The following is a 22057-nucleotide window of genomic DNA, read 5'->3' on the forward strand; positions in this document are numbered from 1 at the left end:
ATACAGGTTACCTGGGGACCTTGTTAAAATGCAGGTCTGCTTCAGCAGGTCTGGATGGGCCCTAAGAGTCTGGTTTCTAACAAGCTCCCAAGTGATGCTGCTACTGCTGGTCCAAGGACCCTCCCTGCCTGCTTTGAGTAGCAAGGAACTGAGGTCTCTGAGCAGCTCCAGGAGGGAGAGTGGAGGCCACTATAGCCCCGTGGGATCTACTCCATTTCTTCTCTGAGGGACCGCAGACCTCCTGTGTGCCCAGGACCTTTATCTCATTTGTGTTTCAAATCCCATACCAGCCAAAAGGCCTCTCCCTCCCTTGATCCTGAGACCCTTTGAAAAGGTCTGTTCCTCTGACTCCGTGTCTGTTCATGCCAGTTTTCCCTGAAGGCCTTTCTGTGTAGCAAAGGGGATTAGGGTTTTGGAAAAGTTAGGTGGCAGATAATAACTCAACCTCATTATGCCCCTCATCAGTGCTTATCACCCAAGAAAAGCCATTGGGGAAGATTTATTGGGCAATAGGAACCCAAGAGTATTTTGCTAACGGTGCCCCGGTGCCTCCCCCGCCCCCTCCATTGCTGCCTGTTTCTGGAAAGCCCAGGCCTGTGGGGCTGCGTCTGCAGAAGTTTCCTTGTCTCACTGGGTGGCCACAGTCCCTCCATGCCTGGTCTGCTTAACAGCTTAGCAGAAGCGCTCACGGGAGGCACTGGGGCTGTTTGTCTATGGAGCGAGGCTCTGACCTTCCCACACCGCCGGCTGCCAGAGCGATTGGAGACCGCCTGCCTCCCACACCCTGCAGCCCCCATGAAACTGAGTGGGCTATCACGGACGGTGCCCTCAAATGGTGGTGTCCAGGGCTATGATCGTCTGAGAAGGGGGCAGAGCCGGTTTCTGGGGATGGGCTGGTGCACATCCCTGTGAGGTGAGGGGCCGAGGGCCAAGACTCTGCTCAGCTCTCCAGAGGTTTCTACTGACCCCTGTGCCTAGACAGGAACCGGGGACACAGAGAGCCTATCTCACAAAGAAAACTGCTTTCTTCAGGAACTACTGACCAGGGCTACTCCGACAGACACTTTCTTGAAAGTTATTTAGGACAACATAGCCACAGACCCCTGAGCAGAAAGGAAGTGGCTCGGGCCAGGGGATTCATACCTGGCCTGAGGCAAGTCCTGCCCCATAGGAGGTGAGGCAGGTGAGGCCATCCTGGTGTTTTGATGGTTCATGTGGGAGTGGCCACCTAGGCATGTGGGGAAGGAAGGACAGATTCTTCTAGACCACCTGCAGCGCCCTGATGCCTGAAATGCTTTGGGCATCGGCACAGCCTTTCGTCCCATTCACACACTTCTCCAGGTTCCCATTCCTCTGCAGGGACTGGGGGAGAGGAAAGAGGGAGGTAGAGAATAATCTGGAAGGCATGGAGACAGTGCATACTGGAGAGAGGGAGATGTCCAGACCAGGAGGTATCATGGCATTCCTATTTGAAAGTTCACAGAATTGGAACGGAGAGACCTTAGGCGTCATTTTAGAAGTGAGGGGACTGAGGCTCAGGGAGTCTAAATGACTCGTCTAAAATGACTTGTCAGTGACCAAGTCAGAACTGTAGCCCATCTTTCTCAATTTGCAGGCCAGTCCTATTTCTATCTCCTAAAACATGTGCTCTTTACCATAAAATATCTTAAACAGTTAAAAACTGCAGAGATAATTGGTATAACTTAATTTATTTCACATATTTTTTGAAAAAGCAATAAAATGTCACAGCTGAAGTCTTCTGGCCGGTGTTTTATTTCTATGACATGTCAATGGACACATTAAGGCCTCTAAAAAAACCCTGCTCATGTATCCCCTTGTCAGAGCCAGGAGGTAGGCAATTGATAAGCAGAAAAACCAACAGGTTAGATGAAGCCTGACACGCTTCTCCTCCGGAGACCTCCGGGTGGGATGCACCCAGCGGGAGGATGCGTGGGGAGGGCGGGGACGTAGGGTGGCAGGAGGAGTCCAGCCCGACCAGGGGTCCTAAAGACAAGGCTGGGAAGGGGGTGTGGCCTCTCATTGCTGAGTTGGCTCAAGGCCCCTGAGAAGCTGGGCCCCATGGGCATGGTGCACCCAACATATTCTTGATGGCTGTCTCCCCCAAATAGGGGTAGAAGCCATTAGGTGTCATCTGAGTTCTGAGCAGGAGAAAGGCTGTGGAAAGAGTGGCCAGGGGATCGGGCATCCTAGAACGGGAGAGGAAGGAGGCCAGGTGACAACCTGGTCTTGACGGACAGACTCACCCACCCGCTCAAGGGAGGGCTTAGTGCGGAGTGGGGAGGCTGGTCCATTTATGTCCAGCTGTTTTAGGGTGGCCTAGCATTGCAGGGGACCGCATGCAATGGGCCTTTTTAAACTGGTGAAATGCAGTGATACAGAAGTCGTTGGCTTGAACAAAAACAATAGTAGCCGACATTTAAAATGTACTGTTCAAATACTTTTCTTCCAGTAACTCACTTAGTCCTCACAACAACCCTGTGAATAGATACTATTACAGCCCACTTTACAGAAGAAGAAACCAAGGCACAGAGAAGTTGACTAAATTTGCTGCAGCCAGTCAGCTGATAAGTGACAAAGCCAAGATGCACACCAAGCAGGCTGGCCCCGGATCTTGCGTGTTTAACCAGCTTTCTGCTGGCGTCACTCCCGGCCAGGGTCCCTGCACAGGAGGCAATGCCACATCCTCGAGGCATGAGTAGGAAGTGTCCCTGGGTTCAGCAGGTAGCATAAATTGGGAAGAGGGTTTGTGTGTGTTGTGTTGCGGGGGGGGGGGGGGGAGTGTGCAATAGAACAAGCCGTCTGCCCTCAAGGAGCTTAGAGTCCAACTGGAAAACAAGGTACACATGGAAAAGCAGCCTCAGCCCACATGCGTCTCAGATCGTCCACCGAAACTCAGGAAATGAGGGTTCCATAGCACAAGAATGCATTTAGATGGGGCCAAAAAAGTGCAGAGACGTGATTCACACTAACCTACGGAGTGGTTACCTCTGGGAGGAGTGAGGATGAGGGGACTGGGTGGGGCTTTAATTCTATCGGCATTGTTTTATGTCTGTAGGGAAACAGCTTAAGCGGAAAATAAACAGTCACAATAAATAAATATTTCTTAAACCTTGTTGGTCCCTGGAGATAACCATGGCTAAGACCTGGTGCTGGCCTCAAGGAGTTTATACTCTAGCTGAGGAGACAGACAGACAGGAAAAGACAATGGAACTTGCAGGGGATGTCTGCACAGGGTGTCAGATCAATAGTGGACAGCAAGTGTTGTAGGAATTTCCCATGAGTACAATTGAAGGTTGGACTGGAGGCTGTTTATTGTGCCATTACTACTATATTATTGTAATATATAATTATATATTAGTATGTTAGCAGCAGGACCCTTTTCAGATGAAATTTTACATGGTCCCCAAATGTGTGACAGATAAAGGTGAATCGGCAGCCACTGAGCAGATGCAAGGAGCTGGTGAACCCTTCCCTCCACACGCTAGGCACGGGGCCTCTTTAACTCTCTCTCAAAGACTGGCAGCTTCAGGATGGAAGGCTTCACAGAGGAGGTGGGCCTTCAAAGGGGCCTGGACACATCGAGAGGATTGGAGCAGGTGGAGAGGAGGAGGAAGGGCCTGCCTGGGAAGGGTGGCAGCCGTGACTGTCTCACAGAGGACTTATACACAGCAGGCCTCTCGGGGGCTATGGAGGGCTGAGAGCAGAGAGAGGCAATACCATCAAATTTGGGTTTAGAAAGACAGGACTGGTGGAAATGACGACAGATGGCCGGGAGGGAATCAGGAGGCCAGCTCCGAGGCTGACGCAGGACCTTGAGAGTGAGGCGAGAGGAGGGGCCCGTGCAGGAGACACTGCAAAGGGACAGCGGGGACGGTGGCTACACGATGGGCAAGTTTAAATCCTAGTTTTGCCACTTTTGGGGTTCACGTTCTTAGCCTCTCCTGGCCCAAGCTACCTCCTCTGATAAGTGGGAGTGATAACAGCTGGCTGCTGTGCAGAAATGTCCTGTCCTGTGGATCGAATGGGGTCGTGTGTGAGAAGTTCTTGGGGCAGTGTCCAGACCGAGGGAAGGGCTCAACGTTGGAGGCTTCGGCCAACATCGTCTCTGAACCCGCCGTGGGTCATGTCACGTTCCCCATCAGCACAGAAGGAGGAGGCAGCAGGCCAGGCCTTCCGCCAGCCCACCCCGGGAAAGCTTTGTCAGCAGCTCCATCATCCGACCTTGAAGCTGATAATGCTTGAAGAGCAAGAAGGAAGGTGTGTAAAGGAGTCAGTTTCCGCCTAGGTAGCATTGTTGGATGAGTTCTGGATGTACCACCTCTGGATACACAGTTGTCCTGAAGTTGGGGCTCAGAGTTGAGAGGAGCTGCTGAGGGAAAGAGGAGCAGGCATCCTAGGAGCAGAGCCTTCTGGGGGCCAGAACTGAAGAAAGTCCTGGTGTGCGGTCCCTAACAACGACTCATCCACAGAGGCACGGTCGGTCAAAACAAAGGCTAGGGCGATCGGCAGAGGAACACTGCAGGCCTGGAAGCCAGTGCGGATGGCACCAGGCTGTCTCCAGCTGCCCTGGGACAGTGCGTGTGTGCACAAGCTGAGGCCGGCAGGGGGCACCGGTGTTCATGCGCATCGAGCTCTGACAGTTTCGATCTTCTGGGTGCAGCCATATCCTTCTCCTCTTAAAGCCCCTCTGTGTCAGCCCAATTGCTACTGTTTGCAGCCTGGGAGCAAGCCTACAGGTCCGTCACAGCCTGGCCCACCTAGGAGGCTTGGCCCTGCTCTGTAGGTAAGGCTATTTTTAGGTCATGAAGATGTTACTCTATCAGATAGAAGAGTATGAAGGCCCCGAGAGTTGCATTACTTCATTTCTTCACCCCTAGGATGAGAGATGCTGCTATTAAAGGGGCCAGATTAGTGGAATTCCATGAGAGGACGGCAGGTTGCAAGTTCTGTAGTCTGCAGGGATGCTGATGAGAGAGGAAATCTATTTCTCCAAGAAAGATCGTGCAACACAAAGGTGGCATTGGTGGTGGGCCTTCTCCCATGGGGTGGCTCCACTGCCTCTGTTTTCCACTGGTTGTCTCGGAGATGATAATGCCACCCTCAGAGACAGAATGAAATGATGCAAAACGATGCCCACCCCAGGGCTATCAGTCTGGGTCACTTTCTTTAGATTTATGGTGTGTTTGGCACGTGGAGGCACCTTCCTTACACCCTGGGCCGAGGCCTTGGAAGAGAGGGTGTAAACACATTGCACCACCAGTCCACCCTCCCCTGTAAGTCCTACGCTTATGAAGAACCAGTGAGGTCTGCATGTGAGGATTACAGCCAGTGAACTGCCCTGGGCAGGCTAACCCTCAGGAAGAAGGCATTTGGCAGCTGAAGTTGCCTTCTTATCTTGCCGGCGCTCACTACACTCCGTGAGGAAGAGGAGCTGGCTTAGCTTTTCAACCTGGAACTGGCAGAAGAATGCCATTTCCTCTCTGCTTTCAGAGCTGTAAGGATGTGATTCTGAGCTGCCAATAGCTGTGTGCCTGGCCGTGGTTTCCAGCAGCCTGAGATAATGAAGCTGACCTTGCAGAGACAGCACAGGTGAGAAGTGGACAGGGAGAAGCTGGATGAGCTCAGAGTCCCTGGTTTCAGCCAATTTCCCCTTAATTTTTTCTGCCGTGCAGCTATGTGGGCCAAGAAATTGCAGTGAATTTTTTGCTCATGCTGGTATGAGTTGAGTTCCTGTCATTTACAACCCAGAGAGTCACAGATAACTACTGGTTTAACTAGCTCCATTTTACCAAAGATGAAGTTGAATCCAGGAGGGATGAAGTAGTTTGCCCTCTGTTGCTAGCTGGTCAGTGGCAGAGCTAAGCCAGAATCCAGTAGATTCAATTACATTGATTCTCAAAGCAGTCCTCAACTCAGGGATGATTAAAAACCTCTGCCCTGAGTCAAGAACAGTTCAATGGGAAGGAGCCAATCAGATCACATTCCCTTCAGGTGTTTGAGCAAGAGCCTGGAGAGGAGTGACAAGGAGGGTAGGGTTGCAGGCTAATCTACTAGCAGTATTGGCTTTACCAGCCCTTCAGAGTTAGTACTCTAAACCCAGATGGTTACATTTTAGATACACACATTCAAACCAGGACAGAGGATTCATAAACAGGATCAGTGGGTTTATATTCAGACCCTAACCTACAAGCTGTGTGACCTTGAATAAGTCCCTGACTTCCCTGGTTTCTTCAGCTGTGTGAGAATAATACTTTCACGTATGGCGATTGGCCAGCCTGCTGGTGTAGTGGTTAAGATCCAGCACTCTCACCACTGCAGCCCTGGGCTCATTTCCTGGTCAGGGAACCACATCACCCTTCTGTCAGTTGTCATATTGTGGTGGCTGCATTGTTGCTGTGATGCTGAAAGCTATGTCATTGGATTTCAAATACCAGCAGTGTCACCCATGGTGGACAGGTTTCAGAGGAGCTTCCAGACTAGGACAGTCTAGGAAGAAGGACTGGCCGCCCACTTCTGAAAAAATTTGGCCACAAAAACCCTATGACTAGCAGTGGGGCATCGTCTGATACAGCGCCGGAAGGTGAGAGGATGATGCAAAAGGACCTGGCAGGGCTCTGCTCTGCTGTCTGCAGGGTCGCTAGGAGGCGGACCTTGATGGTACCAACAAATCTGGTGATTGAGAAAGATAGCATTTATGGAGGACATTTGTGCACTGCAAAGCACTCCATCCACATGTCTCACAGCCACCAGCACCACTAGTGTTTTCACTAATATCTGTCACACTGAAACCCTTGTGAACAGCTGGTGTCTGTGATGTCCTTTATCCATTGATTCACTGTCTCCTTCTGTCCACTGTCAACTGTCAATATTCAAACAGGAAGGCAAAGGCTTGACCTGAAAAAGAAATCTGAAACATTGCTCAAAGCCAAAAGCAAAGGCTTTGAGTGGAGGCCTAAGGAATTTGGGGAATTCCCTTTTTCCCATAATGGGAAACTGGAGGCAATGGTGTCCCCTGGTGGGCAGTTTAAGTTCTGCCAGCAATGGCTGCGGGTTACTGCATTGGTGCTAGCATCTCCAACACAAATGTTCTTGGGTTATGTGTAACGCTTGTATGTAACGTGCTTACAGGCCTGACTGTGAATGCAGTGTCCCTGGGTGGAGAGCAGGGCCCGTGGAATCTCTGTGATCTCTGACATCTCAAACATCTGCAGGTGCTGGTTAGGACGGACCTTTTCCCTCTGGACTCTCTCTAAGGTTGGGATGGAAAGATCAGGAGCAGAAGGACACCAGCATCAGTGTGAGGGCATAGGTTGGGTGCTCAGGTGCTGGCAGCCATGGCTGCACGTTCAGGTAGCTCAGTAACAGCCAAGTGCAGCAGCCTGTGATGTGCACAAAACGGCAGCAGAATATCATGGAAAGGAAAGGAAATTGGAGGCCCAACTTCTCCTGCTGTCTCTAGTAGTAGTGATTTTGGATAAGTTTCTTAATCACTCTGAGCCCCAGTTTCCTAATTTGGGAGCTTACTGGACTCCTTGGACCCTGGAATTTAGGGAGTGACTATGGTGATTGAATGATGTAATGCCTGTCGAGCGCCGAGCACTCAAGCTTAATAAACATTCATTACTTTTCTCGCCCCTGACAAGGCACCTCTTCGAACTTGTCCCCCCAGCTCCTCCATGCTTCCACTCAACTACACCCTTACACAAATACCCTCAGAGTGCTCCTTGCCTACCTGTATTGCCATGTTCTGGACAAGGAAGTGGAAGAAGTGAGAGGTAAAAGGAAAACTGACAAGGGGTGTGAGAAGATGCAGGAACCAGAGTTTTCGAACACTCCTAGTGGGAATGTAAATTAACACTACTTTGGGGTTTTTTGGGGGTTTTTTTTGTGTGTGTGTGTGTGAAGAAGATTAGCCTTGAGCTAACATTTGTGCCAATCTTCCTCTATTTTGCATGTGGGTTGCCGCCACAGCACGGCTTGATGAGTGGTGTGTAGGTCCTCGCCAAGGATCTGAACTTGCGAACCCTGGGCTGCCGAAGCAGAGCACACTTAACAACTATACCACCGGGCAAGCCCCTAACACAACTACTTGGGATAAATAGTAGGATCTACTAAACCTGGCCATATGCACACCTCATGATCCAGAATTTCCACATCCAGCACATATCTAACAGAAATGTGCTCATATCGTCACCAAAAGACAAGTGCAAGAATGTTCATGGCAGCACTAGTTACAATAGCCCCAAATTGGAAACAGCCCAGAAGCCCATCCACGGTAGATTAGATAAATTCATTGTGGCATATCCATACATGGATAAATGAACAGCAATGGGAATGAACACGCTGCAACTACCCACTGCAACATGAATGCATCTCACGAACGTAATGTTGAGTGAAGGAAACCAGACAAAAGAATGCACACCATAGGATTCTGTTTAGATAAGTTCACCGGCAGGCAAAATTAATCAATGTGTTAGAAGTCAAGCTAGCAGTTTCCTTTGGAGTGGGTGACAGCAAGGGGGTATAAGAGAGCTTCAGAGGGGATGCTAATATTCTACTTCATGATCTGGGTGCTGATTACATGGGAAATTCGCTTTGTGAAATTTAATTTAGGTGCATGTGTGGTATTCACGCACTTTCATCTATATATGTTATACGTCAATAAAAATTTATAAAATAAGGAAAATTGGCTAAAATTGATTTCTTTAAGCAAGAGGCTCAGACTCTTATCGGGGGGCAATTAAAGAAACAACCACTACAATCTATGAGGGAAAAATGTGCTACAAAGGGGTAAACCATGAGCTGTGAGCGCCCAGACAGTCCTGGCCAGAGACCCCGACCCCATACCTCAGGGAGGACTTCCTCCAGGAGGTGGCTCAGAGCTGAGCCTCAGAGACTGAAAAGGGAGCCATGCCTACTGTGTCTGGGAAAGCCATAGCAGGTGACCGACCGTGACAGGAAGCATGTGGGAGAGCCCGGCTGGAAATGAGGCTGGAAATGGAGGTGAGAGTCAAATTCCGGAGGCTCTCCTGTGTCCAGTTAAATAACGTAGACTGTGCTTGAAACAGTTTTCATCAAAGAATCTACAGTATGTGTTTAAAAAGTCCTATAGCAGCATGAGAGATGGCCTGGAGAGAAGGGAGTGGAGGCACCGAGACAAGTTAGAAGACAATTAAAATTGCACGTGGTCAAGTGAGAGATGATGACCTGAACTTAGACAGTAGTGGTGGGAACCTGAAACAGGGCAGGAAGGGGAGAGGAGAGAGGGACACACGACAATGAGTGTCAGCCTGGGTCTCAGGCAGATGGAGCAGCGTGCACACGAGAGGGAATACAGACAGTGGAGTGGGTTTGGCAGGAGGGAGGTGGAGAGAGATGGGCGCAGTTATTGATTGAGGTGTCTGGGAAATATTCAAAGGGAGATGTCCAAGAAGTAATGGGCAATTCAGATCCGGAATTCGGGGTATAGGGTTGAGCTGGAGCTGTAGGTGTGGGATTTGGGAGTTACTTGCGTGGAAATAGTATGGAAGCTTTCAGAGTAGATGACATCAGCTGGGGAGAGGGCAGACAGGTTGGCCATCCTGACCGTGGACCCATCCAGACTGCTGTCTTCAGTGCCGCCTCATACAGAGTTCTCGGTTCGCATGTGCTTTATGCAATATGTTCCTCTCTACATCCCTCTCTGCAGATGCCCCATCTTCCCCTTCCACCCATCCACATTTATTCACCCTTCCAAGAGGCTTGTCTCAAGCTCCTTCTCTTTGATGGCGGCTTCCCAGATTACCTTGGCTTGATTTATTTCTCCTCTAAACGTCTATTCTGCTTGCATCAGCCAGTCTTCTAATCGCCTGCCTGTGTTCTCCGTCAGTTGAGACACATGTTCAGTGCCACAACGAAGGCCAAAATAACAGTGGCTTAAGACAACGTTTTTTTCCTCTCATATAATAGTCAGAGTATAAGCAGAGCAAAGCCGATATGGTGATTTCAGAGTGCTGGGGACCTAGGCTTCTTCCATCTTGTTGCTCTGTCACAATCTAAGCTGCCACTAGTCCTACCATTTCATCTGTATCCCACCCAGCAGCAGGAAGAGAAGGGAAGTGGAGGGAAGGTCCCTTCCATTTAAGGCTATGTCCTGGAAGTTGCACACATCACTTCTGCTTACATCCCTGGAGCCAGAACTTAGTTACTTGGCCACCTCTAGTTGCAAAGGAGTCTGGGAAATATAATCTTTAGCTGCAAGGCTGTGTGTTTAACTAAAACCATGGGACTCCATTCTTAAAGAAGAAAGGGGGAAACAGATATTGGATGATCGCTAGAAGTCTCTGCCACACGTCTCCCCGTTATAAGCATCTTCTGGGTGGGAACCATAAGAGTAGGTGTTAACTGAATGAATGATTCATATGTTTACAATGCACTGTTTCTAGTTTGTCCTGGAGCATATTTGGCTTACAGGTGCTTCTCTTACCTGCTGTTTTATAACCTTCTTGAAGACAAGGATTCTGTCTTAGGCATCCTTGTGTCTCTCTGATCCTGTAAATATTTTCTTAATGATACTGGTTTTATATTCCTCAACAATGCTCAACCTAATACTCCTTAATACTTGCTAATTAAAGTTAAGTTGGCCTACAGGAGAGTGACTGGAAGGATAAACAGAGGAATTCTTTTTTCATCAATGCCATAAGCCCTGGTTGACAGAAATTCTTAGGGTCCCTGTTATCAGGGCTCAGATGACCCCAGCTGGGAGCCAGATCCCTATCTACACATAGGAAGACTTTCTTCCAGAGAATTCTGATGACCAAGAAGGCAGGTGGGAGCCTGGGCCTTTAATGCAGACTTTGTGGGGCCATGCAAGGAAGCCAGGCAGCAGCCATTCACTCATTTGATCAATCATCAAATGACATTAGCCCCTACTCCATGAGGGCACAGGGTGTGTTGGAAATACACTGGGGTCTGAGACAGACATGAGGCTGATTGTTTCCGAGGGACAGCAGACACTGAGAGTAAATGCATTGTGATGGGGAAGTCCAAGAGGCTCCGGGAGCAGCTATGGGGGGACCTGACCCATGGGGAATGTCCAGGGGAGGCACCAGGGGGACAAGAGTAGGACTGGAGACAGGAGCCATCAAAGGAAAGGTTCACCTTTGGCCCACTGAAGTCCTAACTTTGGATTCCAATTTCCTGGGCCTTAGGGTTTCAGGCAATTAAGCCGGGCTGGTGACAGGAGGAAGCAGGAATCGTTGAGGCGTGGATGGGAAGGAAGTGGGGTTTGACTGAGACCAGCTTATGAGGACGGCCCCATAGGGGCTAAGTGAGAAAGAGCTCTGAGGCTTGTGGCCGCGGCTGCTGGGCATATCTTTGCTTTTCTTACAGTGGAATCTGGACTGTGTCACTAAGACCACATCCTTCTCTTGGGGTGAGGGCGGGGGGACGTGCTGGAGTCTAAACAGAGTCAGGGAAGAAGCAGAGCGACTTCCCACGAAGCTCTCTGCTCCGAGTGGGGGAGGTGGAACCGAGGAGGGGAAACAGCTCAGGGCTGAGTTCTCCCACCCTCAAGAGCGACCATCTAACAGCATGGAGCAGCATCTCCAGGGGTCCAAAGTGCGGAGGAAAGTGTGGACAAAAATGGGCAAGGGGGATGCAAACACCAAGTCTTTAATATTCCGTTTGCCCACAGGTATCTGAAGATGCAGCTCGCTCTCTCCCACCCCCCTCCCACCCTCTCTGGCATCTTGCTTCATATTTACCCCCTCTTCCAAAAAGGCTCCCAACCCTCTTGTGCATTTTCCCTCAGGACATAGAGAAAACAGTGTCACTCACTGGTCGCCTGATTTGTGTAAGGACCTGAACTCTCTGTTGAGTGCTCAGTGGAGGTGACCCAGGGCCAAAGGACACAGGGTCCAGGGGTCTACTCCCAGTCCTGTCACTAATTCACAGTGTGGCTGTCACCCACCTGGCCCTCAGACTCTTTCTCTGTGAATGGGACCAGTAGTATACTCTGCCTCAGACAGAGGTGGTGAGTACAGAATCAAATGATACAGAGCTAAAAGGATATACCCCTGTGAGACTGTTATTTGTTATATAAATAGAAATCTGTCAGAGAACAGGTCCTTGCCTGCAAGGTATAACAGTTCCTAGAGGCAGGACAAACTCTCGCTAGGGAACACAGCTGTACCTGTGGGAAAGGGACCACAGAGGCATTCTTTGCTATAGTCCTCAGCTGGAAAGTACCCGCATTTGCAGTAAGTACACACATGGAGAGGCAGGCATGCAATAGGATACCATGTAGCAATGAAAACCCAGCAAACTAAAGCTACACACCACAGCATGGAGAGATCTTTTGGTCATCAAGCTGAATAAAAGAAGCAAGTCACAACAGAACACATGCGGTATGGTTCTATTCATGTAACGTTCACAATCAGGCAAAATTAAACCATATTGCTGGGGGATGTGTCCATATGGGTAAATCTAGAGAGAGAAGCCTTTAAATTATTCTCACAAAAGTCAGAATAGCTGGTGTCTCCTCCGGGGAAGGAAGGAGGGAATGGCTTGCATTGTGGGGGGGGGGGGGGGGTGTGTGGGGGGGGTGGGGGTGGGGAGAAGGACAGTTGGGGAACTGGCACCCCCCGTTTCTTGCCTTGAAAGGGCATTACATCTGTGTTCATGTTACAATTATTCTTTAAACTGTACATACATGTTTTATGTAATCTTCTGGATATATGATCTATCCTACAATTAAAAAAAATAAAGGCACCTAAAATCAACAGGGAGCCGCTCAAAATTAGGATGACAGCCCTAGAGATCTATCTCCTCGATTTTATAAATAAGGAGTCTGAGGTGAAGAGAGGTTACAAGGCTTGCTCAAGGTCACACAGTGTGTCCCTAGGCAAATGGGGACTTGAATGCAGTCCAACAAATCCTCACTCAGTGTCCCTCCCCCATCTCCCACCTCTCTGAGGAAGCCTCTTCACTGGAAGGCGGGGGCACAGCTTTTAAACCTGGGAGTTCCTTGTTTTGCAAAAAAGAAAAAAGGTGAGTTAGTGGGCTGATACAATAAAGAGCTGGTATAAACTCAGGATTGTAAACACTTTTCAAATGGAATTTTACAAAGATTTAAATCTGTCCCCCAAAACCTACATCATCATAATGATAAAATCACAACAAATAAATGCCAGGAATCTCCGGGAACTCTGAAATCTGGAGCTGGACTTGTGCTGCATCTGAGTTGCAGATGGTATCGATGAAGCCGCTTGCAGGGGCCAGGAGGGGGAGGAAGGGCAGGGAGCCAGGAAGTCTGCAATTTTATTGACTTTTCCACCTGGCCTAGGTGAGACCCCTAGCCCTGGGACAGTCAGCAAAAGAACCTCTGCTATCTCTCTGAGAGCTTTTTTGTTTTGTTTAGAGGTCAATTACTTCCCATTTGGGGAACTTGTGAACATTAAGAGGTGACTGGAGTGACGGGACTGAAGGATGCAGATAAGAGGCTGATTGCTTACAGAGCGGCTCCCCGGTGAAAGCCGCGCCTTGGAGAAGCCGTGGTGGGTGAGACACACACACAAAGGGGCAGCTTTCAGTGCAAAGGAGAGATTACAGGACAGAAGATGGGCAGCTGGGGGCGGGCTTGATGAGCTGGGAAAGGGACACAATTTAAAGTGATCCTGACAGGCAGAAAGCAGGAGATCTGGAAGGAGAGAGTTTTCTTCGCCCTCCTTTCCTTTTGGAAAGAAATTGATGGTGTCCTGTGAATCTCAAATTTCTATGCTCTCAACTGAAGAAAAAGCTACATAGATTGCACACGGACAAGGTTTTGTTATAGGTTTTTGTTTAGTTTTGTTTAGACCAGCAAATATGGATGCCACAGCAGTCTGGAGAGCAAAACAGAAAATGCTGCAGGTCATAGAATGCCTAAAGGATCCTGGGTGTATATGAAATCAACACCCGCTCTGGCCTCGCACACCCCTCCAGCCAACTGAATGCAGTCTACAGATTCCCGGGAGCCAGCCTTGAACTGTGTCTCGAATTACTACAGAAAATGACTCTGCCTTCGGCATGTGCCCATTTAGTCTCCTCCTTCCCTAAGTCCTAGACATTTCCCGGAACCTCTCGCAGTAAACGGTGTCATTCCCACCCTAATCACCAGGCTTAATCCACCTTCTCTAAGCACCTTCTCTAAGCACCCCAGCTCACACCGGGTTTTCTTTCTTTCTAGAGAGCTTATTGTCTGCCCTGTCTGACCCACGGCATATACCACCTTGCATTTTTAGATACCTTTCTCCTGTTAGTCTCTGGAATCCAATTAGATAATAAGTTCCCTAAGGGCAGCAGAAAAATCTTATTTTCTCTTGTATCCCTACCAGAAAAGTTCATTGACAACCGAGTTGCTGATGAGTGAACTAAGCCTCTGTCCCTTCACTCACGGCCTGGACCACAGCATCCATCTCCTTCCTGTGCTTTGCCATGTGGTACAAAGCAGGAGGCAAGGCCTATTCAGAACAGCACTCGTCTGGTAACTGCTTCCGGGTTACTTTTCTGTGCTGGAAGAGGATGGGAGGGTGAAGGCAGTGACATTTACAATTTCCTGCCCTGTGCCAAGTGCTTTGCTAGAGCCACACGAGGGTGACCTCCATCTCTAGGGTAAGGACTTTACCCAAAGGACAGCAACAAAGGATTTTAAAAAGTCAATATATAGTATTTTAGAATCTGATCTTGGAAAAATTTAATACAACTCACTTAACAACTGAGGGCCAGACAGTTGGTTACCCAGGGGCAGCATCGAACTTACACTCAGCCGTCCTGACTCTAAGGCCAGTGTCCACAGGTACCTTGTCCTCCTGTAAGAGAACCCCCGAAGTGAAAGAAGAATGAGAGCCCTGAGTGACAATTTTCTCAGGATGGAGATGTTAACTGTAATCTATAGTTTTTTTATCTTGGCTTAATTGACCAAAGAATATTTACTGAGATTTCTGAATTTAAAGCGCACATACTGCTCCTTTTAACAGCAGGGGCACAACACTTGTTGTAACTGGAAGACACTGCAGCGTGTTTCCAAACGCACTTTTATTAACAGTGAAGACAGAGAAATAAAAGAGGAGAGGGATGGAGGAAAAAAGGAGAGAAATGTAAGGAAACAGTAGTAAGAAAAACACGAACTATTACTCTTTTTAGCTTAAACATGTAAACTTGAAGACATGTAAACAATCACTAGTCAGGAATATTTTACATAGGACCAGGCAGCCTCTGTTTCCCACGTTAGTAAAAACCAGGCACATTCAGAAATGAGAAAATGCAGGCCCAATGCCTTTTAATTAAACATTAGAATTTATTAAATAATAGAATTTAACTTTTGAGAAGTTAGTGGTTGAAGGGATGAAGGACCAGAGTTTTCTATTGTCTAAAAATGCTATCCAGGGAAAAAAAAGAACCTGATTTTCCTAGTGGTGCCCACCAAAGACAAATGTTTTCTTTGATTGTATATTCCCATTAAGAAAATGAGTTTGTTTTCAGTCTTCAGTTTGCACGACTTCAGATGTATTTGGGGAAGGGACTCATAATTTCCTGGAAAGTTCAGGCTTCCTACCCATCATGTTAGGACTTACAGCCACGAGGGGCCTCCTTTCCTGATGGGGAATTTAGGAACCTTATGTTCTGAAAGAAAACCTGCGGAGGGAGAGGGGGTGTGAGAAGAGAAATCAGGGCACCTGTCTCCAGGGCCGACTAGGTCTTGTCTCCCTAGAGAATTCCGTGTATACTGGGGACTCAGAACTTCTGGATTTCCTTATTCCTTTAATTCGACGTTGTTTAGAGGTGACGGAGAGCTGGACAGATTCTAATGGCCCATACGCATACAAACACACACAAATATATTTAGCATATTTACTCAGGATGCTGAGCCGTATACCAGAGACAAAATGCACTGACAGCAAGGGAAGAACCAGAAGGCAGCGAGTTCTTCCCGGGGAGCAGTTGAGGCTCGAGAAGGGCCTCCACCGGCTTAGCACTGAGTCCCCAGGGGCGCAGCCTTTGGCGGCGGCAGGGAGGGAACAGGATAAACCCCGCGGGAGGGCGCGTCTCCCAAGGTAGTCCCTCTTCCTGACCGCCCAGATCCTCCTCTTCCTGGCTCTTCATCCTCCTTTCCTCACTCGTCTCCTTTTCTCCTTCTTCCCCCACCTGTTGCCTTTAATTGGAGGACCGAGGTCCTCTAGGACACCCCCTAAATCAACCTCTTAGTGTCCCGGGGCTGCCGCACACAAGTGAAGGAGCCTCAGTCCCTGGGTTGGAGGCCCGAAAAGTCCCCTGCGTCAGTCCTGCTCCGACACCCGAAACTTCCGGCCACCTTGGCTTTCCTCCCGGCTCCCAGAGCTGCTTCGCGGGCGGCAGGTGAAGGCCCCGCGTTTAGTCTCTTGAGGAGGGCGGGGAACGTCCCCAGGGCCTTCAGCGGGAAGGCTCGTGGGGGGCAATTCGTAGTCCCAGGGATCTCGGGGCGGGGGGGGGGGGGTGTCGGGTCGCCTCTTTCCTCCGCGGCGGCGGCCCACCATCCCACCATCCTGGCCGCGACCCGTTGGCTGAGGGGCGGCGACTGAGCGCCTAGCCCTAGAGGCTGTATCCGAGCCCAGGCGCCTCACCAGGCCCTGACACCCTGCAGCGTGGAGGGCAGGTGGCCTTGCGGGCTGGCATTTTGGCTGCCCCCGCCGAAGCCCGCGCTGGCCAGGGATGCGGGCGGCACGGGGCCCGGGGGCGCGCCCGCGTAGCCGCCGCTGTAGCCCGCGCCGTAAGCAGCGCCCGGGTAACCGCGGTAACAGGAGTAGGGCGCCGCGGCTGCGCCGTAGGGCCCGGGAAAGGTCGGCGCGCCCGGGCCCAGGCAGGGCTTGCCATCCCGCACCAGCACGGGCACCGCCACCCGGCGCGGCGCTAGGGGGTGGCCCGCCAATTCTAGGGACTTGTCCTGGCGCTGCCTCTTGCACTTGTAACGCCGGTTCTGGAACCAGATCTTGACCTGCGTAGACGTGAGCTGCAGCGCGCCGGCCAGGTGCTCGCGCTCGGGCGCCGACAGGTACCGCTGCTGCTTGAAGCGCCGCTCCAGCGCCAGCACCTGCGCCTGCGAGAAGAGCACGCGCGGCCTCCGCCGCTGCCGCGCCCCGGGCTGCTCGCGGCGGTCGCTGCGCTCGCCGTCGCCTCCGCAGCGCTCTGGCACCCTGGTCCCGCCGCGGAGGCCGGGCTCTAAAAGCACAGGAAGGAAGGTCGTCAGCGCCAGCCGAAGGCTCGCCCGAGCGATTCTTACATTGTTTTCAAGGGACGCCCCTCTCCCCAGGTAGCCTTCACTTCGCGCCCGCTTCTCCCCCTGCTGATGCCTTACCCCACCCCGGGCTGGTCTGAATGTTCCTCTCCCCAAGCTCTGTGGCTTTTCTACCTGCTGGCACATAATGTAAATTGTGACACTCTACGGTTCCCGGTGTACAGCCGTTTCCCCAAAGGCAGACTGGACGAAGAGTCTCAGACAGCTTCCTTTTCTTCTCAGAACGCCTGTGCCTGTGGGGGTTGGGTGGGGGCGGCTTGCTGTGAATTCAGTTCTAAAGGGTGGGCGAGTTTGGCGAAGCTTTTCTTCGAGAAGGGGGGGAGCGGGGCCGAGAGGGCGCCGAAACTCGGGGACATGCATGCCGGAGGAGGCTCCTGTCCGCCTGCTTATCCGTCGTGGTGCCGCGCGCATCGCGGGGTCCTTGGCTCCTAGCCCAAGGACAAGAGTCTCCGTGTCTCCCACCTTCACCCCACCTTTGCACACACCCTTGTCCTTTTGGTCGTGAAGTGCTCCACTGGCACCAGGGACCCAGGAGAGGACTTTGTTGGACCCAGTGCTCTGCAATCCGAGTTAACAAAATAAAATAAAACGAAATATTTTGTGACTCTTAGCCCGGAACTGAGGTTCTCTTTGAGGAATATATGAAGTTGAGATCCACATTTGGCTTTTTGAAAAGCGGCCTCTTTCTCTTTTGGGGTGTCCCTGGCAAGTGGGTGGCGTCGGCTTCCCCAGACTTCTCTTCCCCGGGACAGAGTCCTCGCCGAGGCCCCGAGGAGGCTGTGCCCGCAGCCCGCCGAGATGCAGCCCGTCCTTCCCTCTTCCCGCCGCTCTCCTGTCTTGGCTAAGCTCGGCTTTTACCCAAGGCTGGGCAGAGAGGAAAGGCTGAGCTTTCACGGAAACTCACCCCAGGAGAAAACCAGGAACGTGGAGTGGATTCAAGCTCGTGGAAAGGTGGAGCCGGACACGCCTAGTTAGAGCCCATGAGGGTTGGAACCCGACTCCAAATCCTCAACCTGCTGGCACAATCTCCTGGGGGGAGGGGGGATGGGGCCGTTTGGTGTTTAAAGTTTGAGGAAATAAAGACTTCCTTCAGAGAAGCCTGTGCACAGAGAAACTGAGGACACCTCTCCTCGCGAAGAAAAATACTGAGGATTTTTCTTAGGAAATCGAAAAGTAACAAATGACCTTCAGCGACTCTGTGGAACAAGCAGGCCCTCGCTTGGAGGTCACCACGCAGGCCGAGGGCCGCGGCCCAGGCACCCCGCGCCCTCCTGCGCGCAAGCCGAGCCCCTCTCGCCCTGCGGCCCTGAAAGCAAGGTGGGTCGGCTGGGGACAGGTGAGGGGCGCGGAGGCCACCGGGGAGGTCACTTCTCCACGCAGTCGCTGCCGAGGCCCTGGGCTTGGTTCCCGGAGCCGTAGCCGGCGCGGGCCCCTTCTCGGCGTCCAGGGCAGCTGCGGAAGTGTCGCCGCCCGGGGTCCCCAGCGGTGGAGGAACGCGCTGCAGGTGCCTTCGCTGCGAGGACGGCGGTGCTCCCAGGAGCGCGACCCTTTCTCAGCAGAGCTGGAGCGAGCGCCCAGAGGGCTAAGCAGCGCCCAGGGAGCTCAGTGTTTAGAGGACGCTGCAGAAAACCCACCGGCTTCTTTGAGAACATCGAAAATTCAGTGCTCTCCAGACTTCTGGAGTCGGTAATAACCAGCCTGCCCAAGTCGTGAATAACTCCGAACTAGTTAGTCAGTTTGCGCCTTGAATGGAGGGGCCATAGCACAGCCTGGCAGAGGAGGCCGACGACTGCAGGCGCCTCGCGGGCCCCCAGACCCGCATGGCAGCCGCGGACCGAGACGCAGAGGTTCAGCAAGAGAAAGAGCGGCTTCTTCATCTCTCAGAACGTCGCGCCTCTCTTGCGGAGTCGCGCCACCAACGCAACACTCCCCGCCGGTCCCTTCCCTTCCCGCCGCTGGACACGGGGGCCGGGGAACGAGGTGGCGCCTTAGGAGACCAGGCGCCGAAACTCGGCCGGAGTCGTCTCCCAGAGCAGCTGAAACCTCCCAGACTCCGAGGGACTCCGCCGCCACCCGGTCTGGTGCCACCTCTCATTTTCAGGGCGAGGAACCCGGGCAGACGAGTGACTGGGCTGGCTGGGCCACTCAGCAAACCCCAAGAAAAGGCGTCCTGGGAGTGACCCCAGAGCCGATGGCGTTTCCACTCCCAAAGCGCCCCGCTGCTTGGATGGCTACGCTTCTGGCAGACGGTGTAGGGTAGAGAGATTCGGAGACGGGGCCGGGAAGGCTGGCGGTGATGTTGCAAAGCTAAGATGCTATAGAGGGTTTTGCTGTAAGAAAGAGAAGCTGGACTTTCGGGCAACTGTGGCTTTAAGTGGGGCTGATGGTTCGTGGGAATCAGAGGACAGGCTGCGGAAATAGTGAATCCCTAAGATTCAGGACCTTATTTTCGTTAGGGCTGTGTGAAGCACGCTGGGTGTCTGGAGGGGACGGCAGAGGGGGCTGAGAGACCTGTCTTTGGACTCTTCAAATGAGGAAAATGGGGACAGGTCCTTGGAGCCAGGAAGAGCAGGAGTGCGTGTCCCCCCACAAGCCAATTGGTAATGACCCATCCCCCCTCACGATTTCCCTGTAGGGGCAAGACCAGAGCGCATACTCACGTGGCTCCTCTACGGGTTCCGCGTCCATCTCCGTGACCATCTCACAGGGACCCCCAGGAGGCTCCGACCCCTCCTGCCTTCTGTCGCCGTCGCCGCCACCAGCGTTGTGAGCCTCCGAACCTCGGAGTTCTGGGACCAGTCGCAGGTACTGAGAGCTTTCCGGGCTCCTCCGTGCCCTCGGGAGTTGCAAGGCCTCGGGGCCAATCTGCTCGCGTTCCAGCCTCAGGATGTCATTGACCAAGAATGGGGTGGAGGTGACAGGGCTCAGCAGCATCCCGAAGGAGGAGGAGGCGGGGCGGGGGCGTCCGCAGTCCCGGGGAAGCGCAGCGCCCTGAGCTTCTTGTCTTGTTGCTGCAGGCACCGCAGCGCCAAGCTCTGGGAGAGACGCCCAGCCTCCCGAACTGCGCTTTCCTCTGGGCCATCCCTGCCGGCCTGGTGACCAGTGAGGAGACCGCCGATCCCATTGGTTCCTTCAGAAACCACGTGCTAACCCAGCACTGTCCTCCCCAAGTGCTTTCTTCCCGCGCCCTTCGAATTCCTCTTCCACCCCCAGCCACCTTCTGGAAAGGTCTAGTTCGTATTGATGGTTCTCAAAAGCAAGGAAAACGGGAGAAATGGTGCTGCGCGCGGCTTGTATCTCGGTAAATACGGTACAAGCGGGAGCTTCCGAAGTCAACCCAGGGTCCGCAGGGACTCTCCTGGTGGAAGTACGGGGATGGGGGGTGGAACCCTTGCTCTGCAACCTGAGCCGGTCCAGCCGGCCGGGTCGTAGCTCGACTCTCCGCTCTCGCGGCAGAGGGAAACTCAGGTGGGGACGGCTAGGCACCCGCAGAATTGGAGGTGCACGCGGGGGTCTTAGTGGGTTCAGGGCGGGGCCAGGGGTGGGGAGCTCCTTCCAGGGAGCAGAGGCTGGACAGCCGAGGAGCGAGTCTTGACCCGCCATGGCCTACCTAGACTGAGGTGGAAATGTCTAGCGTTGAGCCGAGTCCAGGTCTGGGGTGTCCGGATCTGCCACTTCTCAGGAGGAGCGTCTGAGCTCCGGGAGCGAAGAAAACGCTTGGGAGCTATATTCCCCCCGCCCCGCGCTCTTAGCAGCCCCCGCCGCGAGTAGGTGGGGAGGGGGGAAGACCATAGACCCGGCCACGTGGAGGTGCCAGACGGGGCTCACCTTGCCCTGCTATTCCCAAGTTCCTTCTCTCCTCCTCTTTAGCCTCCCTAAAGTTGATTGTCCTGAGCGAGCGTGCGTGTGTGAACGCCGCGCCCCCCGAAGGGACTGCAAGTTGTGACGGGCACTAGATCCCCGGAAACGCTCCGCGGACACAGCGGTACCGCGTGGTGCAGTGGTGACGGAGGTGGAGGTGGAGTCAGCAGGCCCAGCCCTGGCTCCGCAGCAGCCAACTGTGGGCTTTGGGCCAAGTATTTGCCTCTCAAAGTTTAGACTTCGTAAAATGAAGATAAGACGACGCCCATCATGGGATGGTTGTGAGAATTAAGGGAGATAATGCGTATGAAACCATCAACGAATATCCACTGCTGTTCCCCACCTACCTGGTTCAAGAAAACATGATTCGAGTCAGCAGTCTCAACACAACAGAAATCTAAGGAGTTTACAAATATATTTTAATCAAAATGGGATCTCACTAGAGTTCTTTCTGGGATTTCAGATCAAACGTTTCTTAAACCTTATTAGGCGAATTCAGTATTGCAAAAACTGGGCGTTATTTTCTGAAATCCAGATAAACTGAAACTCTTCTCTCCAGGCTAGTGGGTGCAAAACTTCTCACAAAAATTCATGCAAGTTTTTGATGAATTTGATGGTGCAGCCAAGTAATAATTTCTTATACATTGTATCATTCACTTTTTACATCAAAGCTATACCCAGAGTGTTTCCAGTTTCTTGTTTTTTTTTTAAGTGAAGCTTAGCGATCAGAGAGGTTAAGCCACTCAGCGGATGGGCCAGGTCGTCGATGGCAGAGCATGGGGGCACTCTCGTTTTGCCAAAACAGTACCTCCCCCATTTTTTTCCTGAAAGAGACGTCACTTTGTCCTCAGAGATGTGGAAATCTTGCAATGACCCATACATTTA

The 22057-nt window shown here is 52.0% G+C and overlaps 1 protein-coding gene across 1 annotated transcript; it reads right to left on the bottom strand.

The window, feature by feature from the left end:
* Positions 1-15057: 15057 nt before the first annotated feature.
* On the bottom strand, positions 15058-21290 carry NKX2-6 (NK2 homeobox 6). Its single transcript, XM_008519813.2, has 2 exons — positions 19972-21290; positions 15058-17235 (listed from the first exon to the last, which is right to left on the bottom strand). Exons 1-2 carry the CDS (start codon positions 20243-20245, stop codon positions 16637-16639), a joined length of 873 nt encoding a protein of 290 aa, XP_008518035.1. The 5' UTR covers positions 20246-21290; the 3' UTR covers positions 15058-16636.
* Between the last annotated feature and the right edge of the window lie 767 nt (positions 21291-22057).

This window comes from Equus przewalskii, chromosome 2, assembly GCF_037783145.1.
Source record: "Equus przewalskii isolate Varuska chromosome 2, EquPr2, whole genome shotgun sequence".
NCBI lineage: Eukaryota > Metazoa > Chordata > Mammalia > Perissodactyla > Equidae > Equus > Equus przewalskii.

Excerpts from the sequence above, each read along its gene's own strand:
- NKX2-6 (XM_008519813.2), bottom strand. The coding sequence starts at position 20,245 with ATGCTGCTGAGCCCTGTCACCTCCACCCCATTCTTGGTCAATGACATC. Across the intron at positions 17,236-19,971 it reads GGAACCCGTAGAGGAGCCAC|AGCCCGGCCTCCGCGGCGGG; the intron begins GTGAGTATGCGC and ends CTGTGCTTTTAG.